At 42.7% G+C, this 15260-nt stretch overlaps 1 protein-coding gene across 16 annotated transcripts in view; it reads right to left on the bottom strand.

Annotated features, from left to right (window-relative positions):
* nrxn1a (neurexin 1a) overlaps positions 1 to 15260 on the bottom strand; it is a 67616-nt gene that overhangs the window by 34644 nt on the left and 17712 nt on the right. For 11 of the 16 annotated variants that reach the window (XM_037081494.1, XM_037081493.1, XM_037081489.1 and 8 more), the window contains 6 exons: positions 6767 to 7068; positions 5649 to 5672; positions 3626 to 3787; positions 1694 to 1765; positions 1185 to 1409; positions 243 to 390 (listed from right to left, as the gene is read on the bottom strand). In XM_037081494.1, the coding sequence (XP_036937389.1) occupies positions 243 to 390; positions 1185 to 1409; positions 1694 to 1765; positions 3626 to 3787; positions 5649 to 5672; positions 6767 to 7068 (933 nt within the window). The remainder of the gene's footprint in view (positions 1 to 242; positions 391 to 1184; positions 1410 to 1693; positions 1766 to 3625; positions 3788 to 5648; positions 5673 to 6766; positions 7069 to 15260) is intronic. The other 5 variants (XM_037081496.1, XM_037081498.1, XM_037081488.1 and 2 more) reach the window with 1 other exon arrangement.

Here is a 15260-nt window from a genome sequence, read left to right as displayed (position 1 = left end):
TTATACCAAAACATTCCAACAGATATTAAAGTGTTAACTGATTCTGTTAAAATGGTCCATACAGCACCTTCAGAATCAGTATCCCCAGCTTGAATTAAATACAGACAGCGGGTGGATAACACGTGCTTACTATAAAGAATAATGTTCTCGTCTACTTGTTAACCTCCACCTCCTCCTCCTCCTCACAAAGCTTTGTGGTCAAGGTTACTGTAGCATCCGAGTGGAGTGAGCAGTAAGTGTACCTGAGCGTCCGTCCCTCTGGAAGTCCACGTGATACCATTCTCCGTCATTGACCTTCCTGTCGATAGCCTTGGTCTTGGTGGTTCCAGAGCCCATGTCCAGCAGTAAGTACAGGTGCCCATCCAGCATCTCGATGGCGAAAAAGTCCACCTGGAAGCCGAACAGACGCCAGCGTTAGTATTCTGTAAAAAGCACTGACGTTGATGGCGAGCAATAAAAATGCAAATTATAGCTGCAAGTTACAGTAAGGTGATTAGGCTCCAGTCTAACTATTACAATCAGGTTCCCTGTGCAATTCCATTCAATTTAAGTAAAGATTAGACAACCTATACATTTCTGGAAATTACAGATCTTGGACTTTGTGGGGAATGAGGATTGATTCTGGTGCACCAACCCAGAATGTTCAGGGACAATCACGTCTGTAGGAGAAGATGATTAAAGGCATCATTACTGGGAGCCATCTTGGATATAAAGTAGTAAAACCAAACACTAAAAGAAACTCCCCAAACACATCGTTTTTCAATCACATGTTAAATTTCACACATAATCCACATGTAACGCATCACTTTGATGTTTAATACTTGAAAATTGCATTAACTTGGAAGTAATTTAGTTTATTCACATCGACACAACATGATAGAAATAACTGCATTAAAGGATAAAATATACAAAAACTTCACAAACTACTTGTGCCTGAGAATTCAAATTAAATACTTTGACATCCTTTAAATCAGACATGTCAATGTAATAAATATTAGAATATGTTAAGTAATTTAAAGCAAATTAGGCCACACAGTATTGGCTCTATTTATTTGCTATCTAAATTGTTTAGATATTCACGGTTACCCTGATCACTTAAACTTTGATTTATTACCACCATCAGCTGCATATTTTCTCTGACACTAGCATAACTGTAGACTTAAAGGAAAGACATATGTTTTCACCTTGATTGTAGGAGGTGTGCGCGGGTCCTTGCGTTGCTGCTGTCGGGGTTTGCCATGACTGAAAAGCATCAGTCCGTTGGGCTCCGTGGTCCTGAAGTCGAACGAGATCGATCCCGCCTTCTTGGCCGTCCACTTGCTCAGCGTCACGAAGGACTCTGGGGTGTCAAAGGTGACGGGGTCCAACGTGGCCACGCTCTCGCACTTAAAGGACACCACCCCACTTACCTGGAGGAGGTAGACATAAGAAATATTCGTTGTTAAAATGTCCAGTCAATATCGAGACCAAAATGGTTCCTTTGTAGTCTGGGATTAACATAAAGCCAGCTGCTCCCAGCTGTGAACAGACTAACAGACAAAAGCTTGTGGCTACCTCTCAAAAAACATAATCCCATTTACTTAAAATTCCTACACTATAAGCCTTGCAGGGCCTGACAGAAGGTTGTGGCACAAAACGTCTGTGTCCTGTTTAAAAGAGGATAATGTGTTGTCACGCCGTTTGAAGTCCGTACCTTCATCTTTGGGTCTCCCTGTTTAGCCAGTCTAGACAGCTCCAATCGTACATCATTGTTCTTGTACACCACCTTCAGGGGACGTGATTGAAGGGGAAAGGAAAGAAACATTAATTCCACTTCAGAGATGTATTTTTCTTTGCATTTGGTCAGTTGGATTCCTGTTTAAAATAAATGTTGTGAGCCACAGAATTGTTATGACCGAACGATGAGCAGAAAAACAAGCAAAAAAAAAAAAGGCCTAGACATGCTTGATTAATCTTCTCACAAGTCAAGAGATAGAGGGGAAGAGACATCTTAAATATGACCAGACATCCCTTCACCTCTTCCCCCTTCAAAATGTTTCGCTTTTCTTTTTTTTTTTTTTAATTCAAGTGTTTTTATATGAAAGTGAAAACCTTAAGACGAGCGAGCGAGCCACTCCAGCCTCATCTTTTGATAACTCCCATTTGTTCCTGCCACTTGCACGATCGCTTTTACTCTTTCTCTCTCCTTCCCTCTTGTGTTTCGCTCTTTCCTCTCCCTGACACAGTACGCTCTCTGACTGAGTGTAAAGACTGCGCTTGTGCTGAGCATTTTGATGTCGGGAGAGACAAGCGCACACAGGCTCCGCTTTATCAATCCAGACCTCCTTCTATGACCTGCGAGCAACTCAGCAACATTGCAAAAATTTCTCCTTCCCCTTTTTTTTCTTTTCTAAATGCTTTGTATGTCAGCCTGTGTGGAGGGCAATGAGGGCGATTCTTGAATATAAGTGCCGCAAGTGTGCAAAATGGTGTTAGCGCGTGGGCGTGTGTGTGCCTGCGCTGCATCAAATGCACCAAACTGCTACAGCCGTGATCGTTCATGCGCGTGATTCACTGCATACATCTTAATTTGCTCACACGGATTATCATATCATCGTATTAAATATGTAAATGTGCCAGTGGAGGGTTCACTTTGACAGCGGCACCCTCGTTTAAACACCATCAGTCTTAATGAAGCAACACAGAGCGCATTCACCACCGATACAGATAGCTCTCTGTTTGGCACATCATCTGTCGGCTTGTTTGGTTGTTTGTTTATGCCTCTGTGTGAGTGAAAGTGAGCCTCAGACATGGTGTGGATATATGGGGTGTATTCGGGGGGGGGGGTTCGTTGCACTGAGCGCTGTGTGAATCTACATGTGTGATTATTTGACTAGTTCTTGTCTGCGTGTGTTTCAGTGGCGTGTTCCTGGGTACACATATACGTGCTAAAGTGTGTGCATTTGAGGCAAATGAGTGTGTTCCATCAGTGTGTCATGTGAGTTTCTGTTGTTGCAGTGTTGTGGCCCATTTCAAGCACAGCGGATGGATGGAGCGTCTCTGTGGCGTAGCTAATTAGCATGTTAGTGCTTAGTGCTGTATCTACTCCCTCAACGACACTCATCACTGATTCTCTCTGATGCTCGGGTGTGTGTGTGTGTGTGTGTGTGTGTGTGTGTGTCTGGGACTGTTTGTGTGTGTCTGCCAAATGGAAGCACTTGTGTGTGTGTGTGTGTGTGTGTGTGCGCGCGCGCTTTATAAGATAATGTGTGTATAATGTTTACGTGATGCGTAAAGGGAAGGGAGGAGGAGGGAACGAAAAAGAGAAAAAGGAGAGAAAAAAGAGGCAGATCTGTGTTTCATAAAACCTGAGAGTATACAGAAATATGTGCAGCAAGAGTGTATTAACCAGGCAATAATTAAATATTATCATTCATCGTCTTTCAGCGGAATCATATTGTGGAGAAACGATCATGTGGAGATTATATCAGCAGCTCATTAAGTCTAAATTCTGTCTAAATTAATTCTGAGCAAATTGTAGTTAAAACCTAACAGAACGAGCGGTTGAAGACGTGTGCACAGTTTGGGGGAAAATAACCTAACATGCTATTTGTTTAACCGTACCAACGCGAAATAACATGACTACCTCTTTGAGACAGCCCATGAAGTTATTGCTGACGGGAGAACCGGGCAGGTCGGCGGTGCTGGGGCTCCCTCCCACGTAGAAGAAGTCGTCCGAGCCCAGCATGGTGTAGTCCTCCTGGGTGTAGCCCGTGGTGGTCAGGATGCCGTCCACAGAGATCGTCACCTACACAACAAAGCACAGGGAAAGGACACGCTATATACTCACACCAAACGCAGCGCTAAGCGCTAGCTAGGCGCTGACCAGCCAAATTAGCCCCCGTTACTCTGGTAACCAATGTGTATGCATTCTGGTAGGGAGAAGGCCTGATTGGTTTGGGGAATTGGCTAGTTGTGCTGTTGGGACTTTGTTTTGGTGTGGGTGGATCAGTGTTAACTGTGTGGTGTGTTGGAGTAGTGCTGCTCAATGCCACTCACTCACTCTGCCTACAGTTATTAATAAGCTCCCTTCTACTACTTTTAGACTCAGACTATGTTGTCTGCCTGCCTCTGCCTGTCAACAGCGGTGAGTCTATCGCACATAATAACAACCAAGATCCTGTGTGTGATTAATAAAGATTTTCTGATCCCCGAACCAGTCGTGTAGCCCTCCACACCCAAACTTCAAAGTCAAATCTCTGCCTGCGTTGTTCTGACTACAAAACAGACTCAACAAACATTGCATTAAAAGGCTAGCCTCGTCTTCCTTGTACAATAGCTCCAATTTCACAGTAAAAGTCTCCTCTATTACAGACTCTCAGCTGCTTCATCAAGCAGCATTGGATGCGCTTTTGATTTACTTCATAATATCCAAACAACAACTTCACTAAATGCTCCACGTAAAAGGAGACTCTGACCCTGGTCTTATTATAATTTAAACAACCCACTCTGCTTCATAACAGCCTCTATGGGAGCTTTTAGCTGAACCCTGTCACACACAAATCACAGCTAGTGGTATGTTATCGCCCTGATATTCTACAGACCGTGTTCGAGGCTGCACGCTCTTTACTTTCCCACTACAGTGTGTCCCCTCTCTCTGGTGGTGCTTATCATTGCCGGGCGAAACTCGCCCAGCCAGGCGGGTGTTAGCAAAGTCTCTCCGCAGGCTTCTTCGTGCTTCACAGGTAGGTGTTAGTACTATTTACATGTTAGTAGTTGTTAGTTAGTTGTTGCACTGCTTACAGCCACAGTGGTGTTACTTGTGTCAGGCCAAGCTGTGTTAGGTTACTGAGGTTAGGGTTCATGGTTTCAATGCTGTTAGTAGTTGTGATGATGTTTATGTTGTTTGTGTTGTTAGGGTGAGTTGTTGATGAGGGTGTTAGTTGGTTAGTTTGTGGTCTGGGGGGGGTTTGTTAGATCAGCGATCCTGAATGAGATGACACATGGGACGAACACACACATATTGATGTACACACACACGCACAGGTGTTAGATGGGTTACGGCTCATTCCACACATACGCACGCACATAAATATATAAAACATGCGTCCTGTTCCTCTCTCCGCATGCAAACTGCACTGGCAAGGAGGACACAGTCGATAAAAAACACGACAACAGAGTACAGGATGAATCAGAGGCACCATGGAGAACATGCAATGGCAGTGTGGAGGACGAAAAATCAAAGGAAAGAAAAGAAGAAGAAAAAAAAGAAGGGGGAGGAAGGACCTCTCTTTCCTTTTTATGGACCAATCAGAGAGGGGAAGGGTTTCTGAGTCACGCCATGCAGGAAGGGGGGGAGGGGGGGGGGGGGGGCGCGCCATAAGCGTGCAGGTGGGGGATGAGCCAAAAAGAACACCCCTAAATGTCAGTAACAGAGTGATTGGGTGAAAAAAAAGGTAAGATAAAAGGGGATTTAAAGAAAAAAAGTGGTTGGCAAGGAGGAGGGGGACGGGGGGGACTTTTTAAGCGTAAAAGATTACCAACCGCATTTTTTTATCCTTTTATTGGTTTAGTTTTGATGTCTATGGTTCAAAAGGAAATAGACACGGGGCAAACCCAAACTAAGAAACAATTAGAATGATATCTACCGAACAATGGAGTTTGTTTACCATAGCGTGTCCAATGCCTGAGTGCTTTGTAGGAGAGGGGGAGAAAGGAAAGCAAAAAACTGTGAACAGAACAACTTCGGGAACAAAAAAAAGGAAAAAAGCTAGAAGGCCTCTGGTGAGGTTAGTAGGTTGGTTGGAGTGGTTTCGCTAGGAGAAGGGCACAGGTTAGGTTAGTAGAATGAATCATTCCATGGATGGTGGTTAGTTTCACTAGCAGGTTAGTAAAGTTAGTAGTCAAGTTAGTAGTACACACAGGCAAACGGTAGAGGCAGGTGGGTTACAAGCACTTGAGTGCGAGAGACCCTCACTGTTCTTTAGTTCTCTCTCTCTCTCTTGCTCTCTCTCGTTCATTCACACACCCACACATTCATTCACACACCCACAATTGAAAAAGCACTCACCTAGAGCTGAAAGCAGTGCTGGTCTGGTGGTTAACCCACTGTAAACTAAGACCAAAACCTCAGGTATTTTCCTCCTACCACAGCATCACTGCAGTCGGGACAACAGACCACTGACCGTAGCGTCTACATTGATTAGCTTCTTGCTGCGGACTAAAGTCTTTTTCTGCTGCCCACTGCCCCTGAAACATCTGCAGCAGTCACTGTGGTTCACCAACGTCAAATACACACACTCAAAACTATTTAACAGGGAGTTAAAAATTAATGCTTGCAACTCACAATCATTTCAATTGCTTGATTTAACCACTCGATTATTTCTCAAATGAACAAATAGAAAAAAAAAATGCCCGTCATAGTCTGCGAGGCCCAAGGTGACAACTTGAAAAATCATTTGTTTGGTCTAAACAACAGTTAAAAACTCACATTTTTTTAAATTACAGTGATAGAAAACAAAGAAAGAGCCACAAATCGTCATCATTTCAGAGGCTTGAACAAGCAATTTTTTCTTGCTTGATAAAACACTTAAAGATTAAAGATTAATCAAGATGATCAAACTTAATCATTTCATCGCTAACTAAAATCCAAGCACTTTCCATCTGCTTAAATCTTTTTTCCTTCAAGGCTTATCAACACTGTTACTAATTTTTATTTCTTTTTTAATCTCCTCTCCTCTCCTGTTTGCTCGGTCGCTCACTCCTCCACCTCCTGTTGTCTGGTTACCTGTCTCAGGTTGCGGGTGACCTTGACGTCGTGCCAGGCGTTGTCGTTGAACTTGCCGTTGACGGGCTCCACCAAGGCCTCGAAGGCCCCGGAGCCGAGGTTGATGACGAGCGACACGGCACCGTTCTTCAGTGCCAGGTTGACGTAGTCGGCTGACTTGCCGGTGTGCAGCATCAGGCCGTTGCGCTGCAGCGTCTTGAAGGAGAGCGTGATTTCATCGCTGCTTGACTGGATGGGGTTGGGCGACAGGTCGTAGCAGAAGTACTCAGAGCCCTTGAAGGTGGCGACGTACTCCTCGCGAGCTGAGATAGAGGAGGAAGCGGAAGACGGAAGCAAGGAGGAAGAACAAAGAATTACAGAGCCATTATACCCCTGTTGAACATTATCATAATGATTAGAACAAAATCCGAGCTATGTCGCTGCTTCCCACACTCCTCTTCACAATATGCTCAAAGATGATAAAATGGTGGGTGTTCATCAGAGCCAGCGGAGTAAAACAAAGCTCTGCTGGGCCCGGTTAAATTTGATTCGGATGTGCGGCACAAAACATATTGTTGAGGATGCTGAAAATGTTGTTACTGTCAAGCAAAGCCTCACTGATGCCAGCACTTGGAAGAAACACTTCCTTCCATACCTCTAATCGTACCATGGAGTGGTGTGTAAACAAGCTTTGATCACTCATGTGGGTTGGAGATTAAACAGTGTGGATGCGAGAGAGACAGTCGTGAGTCTGTAGCGTTCCAAACTTGTTATGAAACCTGCCATCCTCTCTTTTGAGAGAACAGCTGTGCTGGCAGTCTGAAGTTATGTGGTCTTGTTTGACAACATGGCTCATTTCGTGATGTTCATCAAATGCCAGAATGTGTGTGTCTGGGTATGTATGTGCAGTCGGAGAGGTTGAGAAAGGATGACGAACGCAATGGGGATGGAGATGGAGGTGGAGGTGGAGAGGACGGCAGCCTGGAAGCGTTGCGGCAGCCAAAGCAGGCGGGATTGGCCAATTGGATTTTCGAGAATAACAAGCAGACAGCCAATGGCAACTTACCTTGCGCACCCTTCGTGACCCGCAAGGACGCTAGACCAAGGTTTTGCAATCCATCATCCTTAAGCTCACACTCTCTTATCTGCTCTCTCACACCTACTCATACAGAAGTGCACGGTCGCATACGCAGGCAAGCCGAGGAGCAAATTTGCACACCTACACACACACACACATCTGCGTGCAAAGAAATGATCATACTATTGTGCCGGCAAGCAGGGGTGACATTATCTGTCTCCTTCACACCCATCCCCCCCCCACCCCCACCCCCACCCCCACCCCCACCACCAAAGCATCACCCTTTCTCCGCCTCCACTCCGGCATTCTCCTCACCACCATCCTTACATCTCTCACACCTCCCTTCGAGCTTCACGCCACCATTCCTCCCTGCGCAGCTCGTTGGCCTCTTTTTCTCTGCTCTGTGGAGCCTCTGGCATAACCACCAACATGTAGTTCAGGATAATGAGGAGAACAGAGGGGAATTTAACACACACTAGGTCAGGCTGGAGCAAGACAGACACTCGGCGAGGAACGGCTGGAGAGGAAGGAGGCGGAGGGATTGCCACGTAATGAATAGACTGAAGTGTAATAGGTTATTAAGGTGGCGAGGAGCAGAGAGAAGAGTGTTGAAATGGAATCGGCCGCACTTGAGTGAATATAACACGGGGAGAATAATGAGAAGGAAAAAGTGAGAATATATCACAATTCAGAGAGCAATTATGGCAAATTGTCTGTCTTTGCTTTTGTTGCATGAAAATAAAAAAAAAAACCCAAAAAGTGTGAATGCCAAATATGCAAGCGAGAAACAACAAGTTGTTTGCCAGCAATGCGTGTGAGTTCCCCCAAGTGTACAATTCCTTCCCTCCCAGCATGTTAATTAAGAGTGTGTTTGTGTGAGCGTGTCGCAAAAAAAAAAAAAGTGTGTGCGGGAATGCGTGCGTCGACGAGTATACGCTTTTTTTTTCTCCTTTTTTTTTATGTGTGCATGAAATGTGCAGGGGTGTGGGTGGGTGCTGGTCTCTGTAAATATTGGTGTATTGCTGTCAGAAAAGCTATTACCAACTCAGGGCCCCGGGCTAGTCTTTACTGAGAGGAGCGGGAGAGCGAGGAGGAGGGAGGGAGGGAGGGAGGGAAGGAGGCGCGCACACACACACACACACACACACACACAGGGAAAAAAAAGGAAACCAGTCACAAATGTTAACACAATCACACAAACGCAGACACGTAGATAAATGTAGATGAGGTGGCGGAGTGAGGAGGGGAGCCAAGTTGTTCACAATGAGAACACACGCAGCCGTCCGGCAGCATTCTAGCGGTAATTTACAGAGGTGCCATTAGGTTTCAGCGTGGTGCTCCACCATTCTGTTGCTAATTTACAGACATGTCATTAGACCAGACAGGAGCACATAAAGCATCTCTGCATCGATCTGGAAGCTCTGGCCCGCAACAACAACGGGCGTGTACACACACACACACACACACACACACAAGCGTGCATGCACACAATGCATACATATATAAATATATATATATATATATATATACGGTGACACGGACGCGATGAGGAAAACGTGTCGTGCATCCGTGCGTTTGGTATGTTCAGACGCGCACGCTCTCCAGTGGGCAGGTTGGAGTGGATCTGTTGTAGCTCAGATTAATGGAGTGAGTCAGTATTAGCTCAGAGTAAACAGTGAGACAGACACTGACATACACACCACATGTCACACTTCATCCTGTGGAGAGCACTGTCGATCAAAGGGAGCGAGCGAGAGAGCGAGCGAGCGGGAGGATGAGGAGGGCGGAAAAAAAAAAAACGCAAAATGAAAGGAAAGAGGAAAGACAAGGAAAGCAGAGGAAGAGTGATTTTTAGAGCGCCGTTATGCTTTTATAACACTCCTGTAATTGTTTTTTTATATAACTTGTTTAACTAAGGTTTCTTCTTTTTTCATTGCTTTCAGGTCACCTTGATCTTAACGGCACAACATGATTGAATAAGGTTATTATGTAGCTGAAGGGAATGGAAGGAATCTGTCAAGCTAGGTTTTAAAGGTTCATTATTGCAAGATATCTTATGAATCTTGTGGGTTTTTTTTTCTCGATTATGTCTTGTTGGCAGTTGATCGTCGGTTGTTTGCCTTTTACGACGCCGCGTTATGGCAGTTGTAGGTACAGAGCCAGAGGAAGGACCGGTAACGCTCCAGGAAAAAGAAAAAAAACAGAATTGTCAAGACTTAAAGATCCACTTCGTACGAAAGTTGAGTTTCGTTTCCAACTCATGAAATTCTAACAGTATTTCATGAGTCAAAAAAGTCAATTCCTTGCATATTTTCCTGGTTCTTTCTCCCTCGTTTCTTTTCTTCCTGCTTTCCTTTTCCTCTAGCAGCTTAATTTAATCAGTCTCCAACAGATCAAGATCTGCTTTTCAAAGTAGCGCTTAGAAAAAGTCAGACAGATAGAGGCCGCAACTCAAGATTATCTGCAACACTAAAACGGTTGATCATTTTTGTTCAGCTAGTTGATAATTGTTACGTCTGTAAACTGTCGGAAAACAGAGAAAGAAAACGTCAATCAGATTAACCAAAGATCCAAAATGACATCTTCAGATTGTTTGTTTTGTCCAATGATTGTCCACAATCTTTGAATGTTCAAATTATGACGATGTAAAACATTTGAAAAGCAGCAAATCCCCATATTTCAGAAGCTTGAGCCAACAAATGTTTGGCACGCTTCCTTGAGAAATGACACATAATCAACTTTCTTACAAAGTCGACCTTTAAGTTTCTTAATTTCTGAGAGAATGATTTGAATATTTTATATCTTAAGCACGTAGATATTTCATTATCTTAAGTGGTAAGTATACAAGAAAAAATGTACTTTCTCAAAACTTTCTCAATAAGAATATACATAGAAATTCTCCGAGATTAAAGTCACAAAGAAACTATAGAAACTGGAATCTCAGAGAAGATCCACATTTGCACGTAAATGTACGCAGCTCAAATCTAAGTTTCTTCGGTCTGCTTTTTTAGGACTGTGTATTAGGGCCATTATAGGTGCGGATACATGGTGAAGGGTTATATAAAACTTGAATATCATCTGAGATTATAAAGTCATTAATCTGTGTGAAAGACGTTTGACGTGTCTGGGATTAAAGTCACAAACTACGAGAGAAAGGCTGTTGCTTGCTTGCCAAGGAAGATTTATCCGCATGGCCCTTCAACACCATCGTAGTCTTTATATTTCTCTATCGAGAAATTTTCTTTTTTTTCATGCTGGCTGTGTGATAGTGAGTAAGACCTGACTGTAAATGCTTTTCATATTCTCAAGGCTCTTACTTGACAGATATATTTACTATATATCAGAACGACAGAAAGGAGAGTCTGTAACACCTCCTCTGTAATATTTTCTTTGCTTTGGAGATTTTAAAGCCTTTAAAAACAGATTTCTTAACCAGCATTGTATTATACACATATATAATCTCTCTTTTTATATTTGTTCTCTCACAATTGTCGGATGTTTGACTTTATATATCTTGAACGTTGACCTTGGTGTTCTGTATGCTGGTTTTGTTTAAGTTCTGACTGCAGTCCTGGAATGATGAGTCATTTCTTTCACTGATTGCCAACTTGACAAAAATATATTTGACGACTTTAATAATCAACTGAGTGTTTGTCATTACTCAAGGAGAAGTGCCAAACGTTTGTTGGCTCCAGCTTCTGAAATATGAGGATTTTCTTCTTTCCTATACTTTGCATCGCTGAAATTGAATATTCTAAGATTGTGGACTGTTAGTTGGACGAAACCAAACAATCTGGAGATGTCGTTCTGGATCTCTGGTAATTCTGATTGACATTTTCTTTCTCTGTTTTCTGACAGTTTATAGACTAAATAATTGTCAGCCAACTGAAATAAAATTATCAACCGTTTAAGTGATGCAGATAATCTCGAGCTGCGGCCTCTATCTGCCTGACTTTTTTCTAAGCTCTACTTTGAAAAAAAAAAAACAGATCTTGATCTCATGGAGACTGATTAAATTAAGCTGCTAGAGGAAAAAGGAAAGGAAAGGAAAGACGGAGAGGAGAGGAGAGGAGAAATAAAAGAGAGGAGAAAGAACCAGGAAAACATGCAACGAATCAGAACAGAGAAGATGGCAGAATTGATTTACTATGGAGGCTATAGGCAGAGTGGGAATAGGCAAACATGTAAAGACGGGTGGTGATTGGCGTTCGACTTTGATGGCTATCATTAAACTGCTCCTCTAATGAATAAAGCAGTCTGTGGGGAGGCAGGAGGGAGAGAGAGAGAGAGGGAGAGAGTGAATAACTGATCTGATGGTTGCAGCTACTGGGACCAGCTGCAACTGTACCGCCCCCCTCCGCCGATCAAACACACACATACACACACACACACATCACTCGGATTACTCTGTGTGAGTTTGTGTGCATGTCGCCAGTGTGTATGTGTGTGTGTGTGTGTGTGTGTGTGTGTGTGTGTGTGTGTTTCATATGGCTTTGTCTCTTCTCGTGGGTCCCCATCCTCAACATCTCACACACTAATTTGTCATTTCCATGGAAACCCTGAGTTACACGGGCTACAGCAAATATGTGTGTTTCAGAGAGAGAGAGAGAGAGAGAGAGAGAGAGACAGAGAGAGACAGAGAGAGAGAGACAGAGAGAGAGAGGGAGAGAGAGAGAGGGAGATGGGGAAGGAGGCAGAGAGAGAGAAAGAGTGATTGAGTGAACAGTACATTATCATGGACAGCTGTACTGAATCAAAATGGCGGATGGAGGCTGGGAGCACATCAGGGGAGCCTACATTATACAGCACCTGATAGAGGGAGCAGGGTGGAAAAAGGTGCAGGGCGGAAAGGAAAAAAAAAAAAAAAAAGAGGGGAAAAAAGATGCACATGAGGGGCCGAGGGTTTCGAAAGAAGAAGGTGTAAAAAGAGGCGAAGATGGAGGGGACTCATTGAGATGGGTAACACAAAATGGAAGAGAAGAGAGGAGGAAAAAAGAAAGAGAGACAAGGGGGGGGAAGGGAGTGGCGGAGAGCGAGGGATGGATGGCGAGAGAGAGGGAAGGGGAAAAAGAGAAAAATGCTGGTGTATCTAAATCCTAGTGTAGCAAGCCTCAATCATGGCAGCCCTGTCATTCTGGAGATAGCACACTGCAATTCCCCTGCACCTCGTTTTTAGCCCACCATGCAGTTCTGCTATCAGCTCCTCTCAGACTGTCCACACACGCAAATGCAACCACGCACACACACACACACACACACACACAAAACTCAAACATCCTGCATGAAGGCATCCCTCCTTAATAACAGACAGGTGGATTAACTACGCACTCGTACAGTATACAGATAGATGACCAGTGTTTGGGGAATGCATGCAAATGTATGCTAACGTATGCATAGTCTCTATATTAAGTTAAAGTGTGAAAATCCATACAGCCAAGTTCACTAAAGGCTACGGCGGCCGTTTCCATCTCCGTTCGGTGATATACAGCATCTGGCTTTGAAACCGATTGGGCTATCACATCACTGCCAGGGGAGCAATACTGTAGAAGAGGATATTACTGTCAGGACACAAGTGACAGATTGGTGGTCTGCAGCGTTGGGCTCTTGTTCCTTTTTTTTTTTGTTGTTGTTGTTGTTAAATTGAAGGCATTTATCCCCAACACAAGATATACTGTTTTTTTGTTTTTTTTAAATCTGACACACGGCTCTGTTACTGGCTCCAGAAGTTAAACTGCTGCAGAAACGATGAATCCATTAGCTAATCAATGATTTTGATTACAGACTAAGCATTTAAACGCTCCTTTGTTTCCTGTTCTTTTAATCACTGTGAATGAGATTTGAAGATCTCGCGTTGGATTAGTTGATTTAAAGAATGTTAAATGTGAGGTTTTGCTGCTTTTCGTTGTCATTTATGACAGTTAATGAAGACTTTGGGGGGATTTTTGACGGATGGTTGGACAAAAGAAGCAATGTGAAGACGTCTGTTTGGGCTCTAAAAGAAACTGTGAAGAGCATTTTTCACATTTCTTTTGACAGTTTATCGACTTATCATCATGAATCAAGTAATTGATGATTAATAGATAATGAATATAATTACTAGTCACAGCCCTATTTATTACAACTGAATGTCACTTGAACGATCAAACAATTAATTGACTATCCGGCTTTTATTTTCAAAATCTATTAACCTGCAGATGATTTTCTAAGTTAGATGATTCATCATTTTGTCTATAAAGCAGAAAAAATGCCCATCACAATTCCTCAAAAGCCAAGATGATGTCATCAAATGTGCTGTTTTGAAAGATATTCAATTTGTTATAAAGTTAAAACAATGAAAAGCAGCAACGTCCAACAACTAAAGAGCCAGGACAATCAAATTGTGTGAATTTTTATGTGGAAAAACATCTAAAACAATTAAACAATCATCATGATTATTCATTTTATGTCGATCAGTGATGTCAAACATTTGATTGTTCCAGCTTGTTAAATCGAAGGCTTTGCTGATTTCTTTTCATTTAGAAAATTGGGTTATAGACTAAATGATTAATTGATTAATCATGTAAATAATCAGCAGATGTCAGTTGCAGCAGTATTTATAACTACTTGATCAAACAATCTATTGACTAGATGCTGCAACTAAAGTTCATCATCAGAACTGATGTTTTTTTGTGTAAATGAACAAATAAACATTTGTCAATCTGTCTATTGATTGATTGTTTTTGAGCAGCAACCATTAGTCGAGACACTGATCTAGTTGGTTGAAAGAAAATAATGATAATCAATTAGTCTTTTCAGTCATTTTCTGAGCAAGGGTGTCAAACTTTAGCTGCTTCCAGCTTCTTAAACGTAAAGATTTGCTGCTTTTCTTTGCCATTGATGACGACAGATGAGGAGTCATTTTGTTTTGGACTGAAGACATCACTTTGGGTTTCAAACGATTAATCAAGAAAATAATCTGCAGATTAACAGACAATGAAAATATTTGTCGGCTGCAACCCAGGTTTGATTAAAGGACCAATCATTGTAGCTATAACAGACTAAAAGGTGGTCAACACATTCATTGAACTGACTGAAATAAATTGTTTGATCTATAAAGTGAAAACAGTCAAACGTTTGTGCAAAACCGGACCGTTCAATGTGCAGCGATAAAAACAGTCACAAGAAGCATTTTTGCTTCATTAATCGTAAAACAAATTACGGCTGGAGATGGTTCGGAGCAGATACGCTCTTATCTATTTTTAAGTGACTTTCAAATTGAATTTCCTTGAGACAAACAGAGCTCAACCAAATAATATCTTACACTGTAAATCCCTTTGAATTTAATTTTAAGAAAACTACCAACAGCACACTTCCTCCCATTATGCTCAATCTTTTATTTCTTGTCCCTTTTTGTTTCTTTTATCTAAGCTCATCTCTCCTTCCCTCTCTCTCTCTGTT

The sequence above is a fragment of the Acanthopagrus latus genome, chromosome 20, assembly GCF_904848185.1.
Source record: "Acanthopagrus latus isolate v.2019 chromosome 20, fAcaLat1.1, whole genome shotgun sequence".
Taxonomy (NCBI): Eukaryota; Metazoa; Chordata; class Actinopteri; order Spariformes; family Sparidae; genus Acanthopagrus; species Acanthopagrus latus.
The sequence above is the reverse complement of the archived record's forward strand: the minus strand, read 5'-3'. Positions and strand labels throughout refer to the sequence as shown.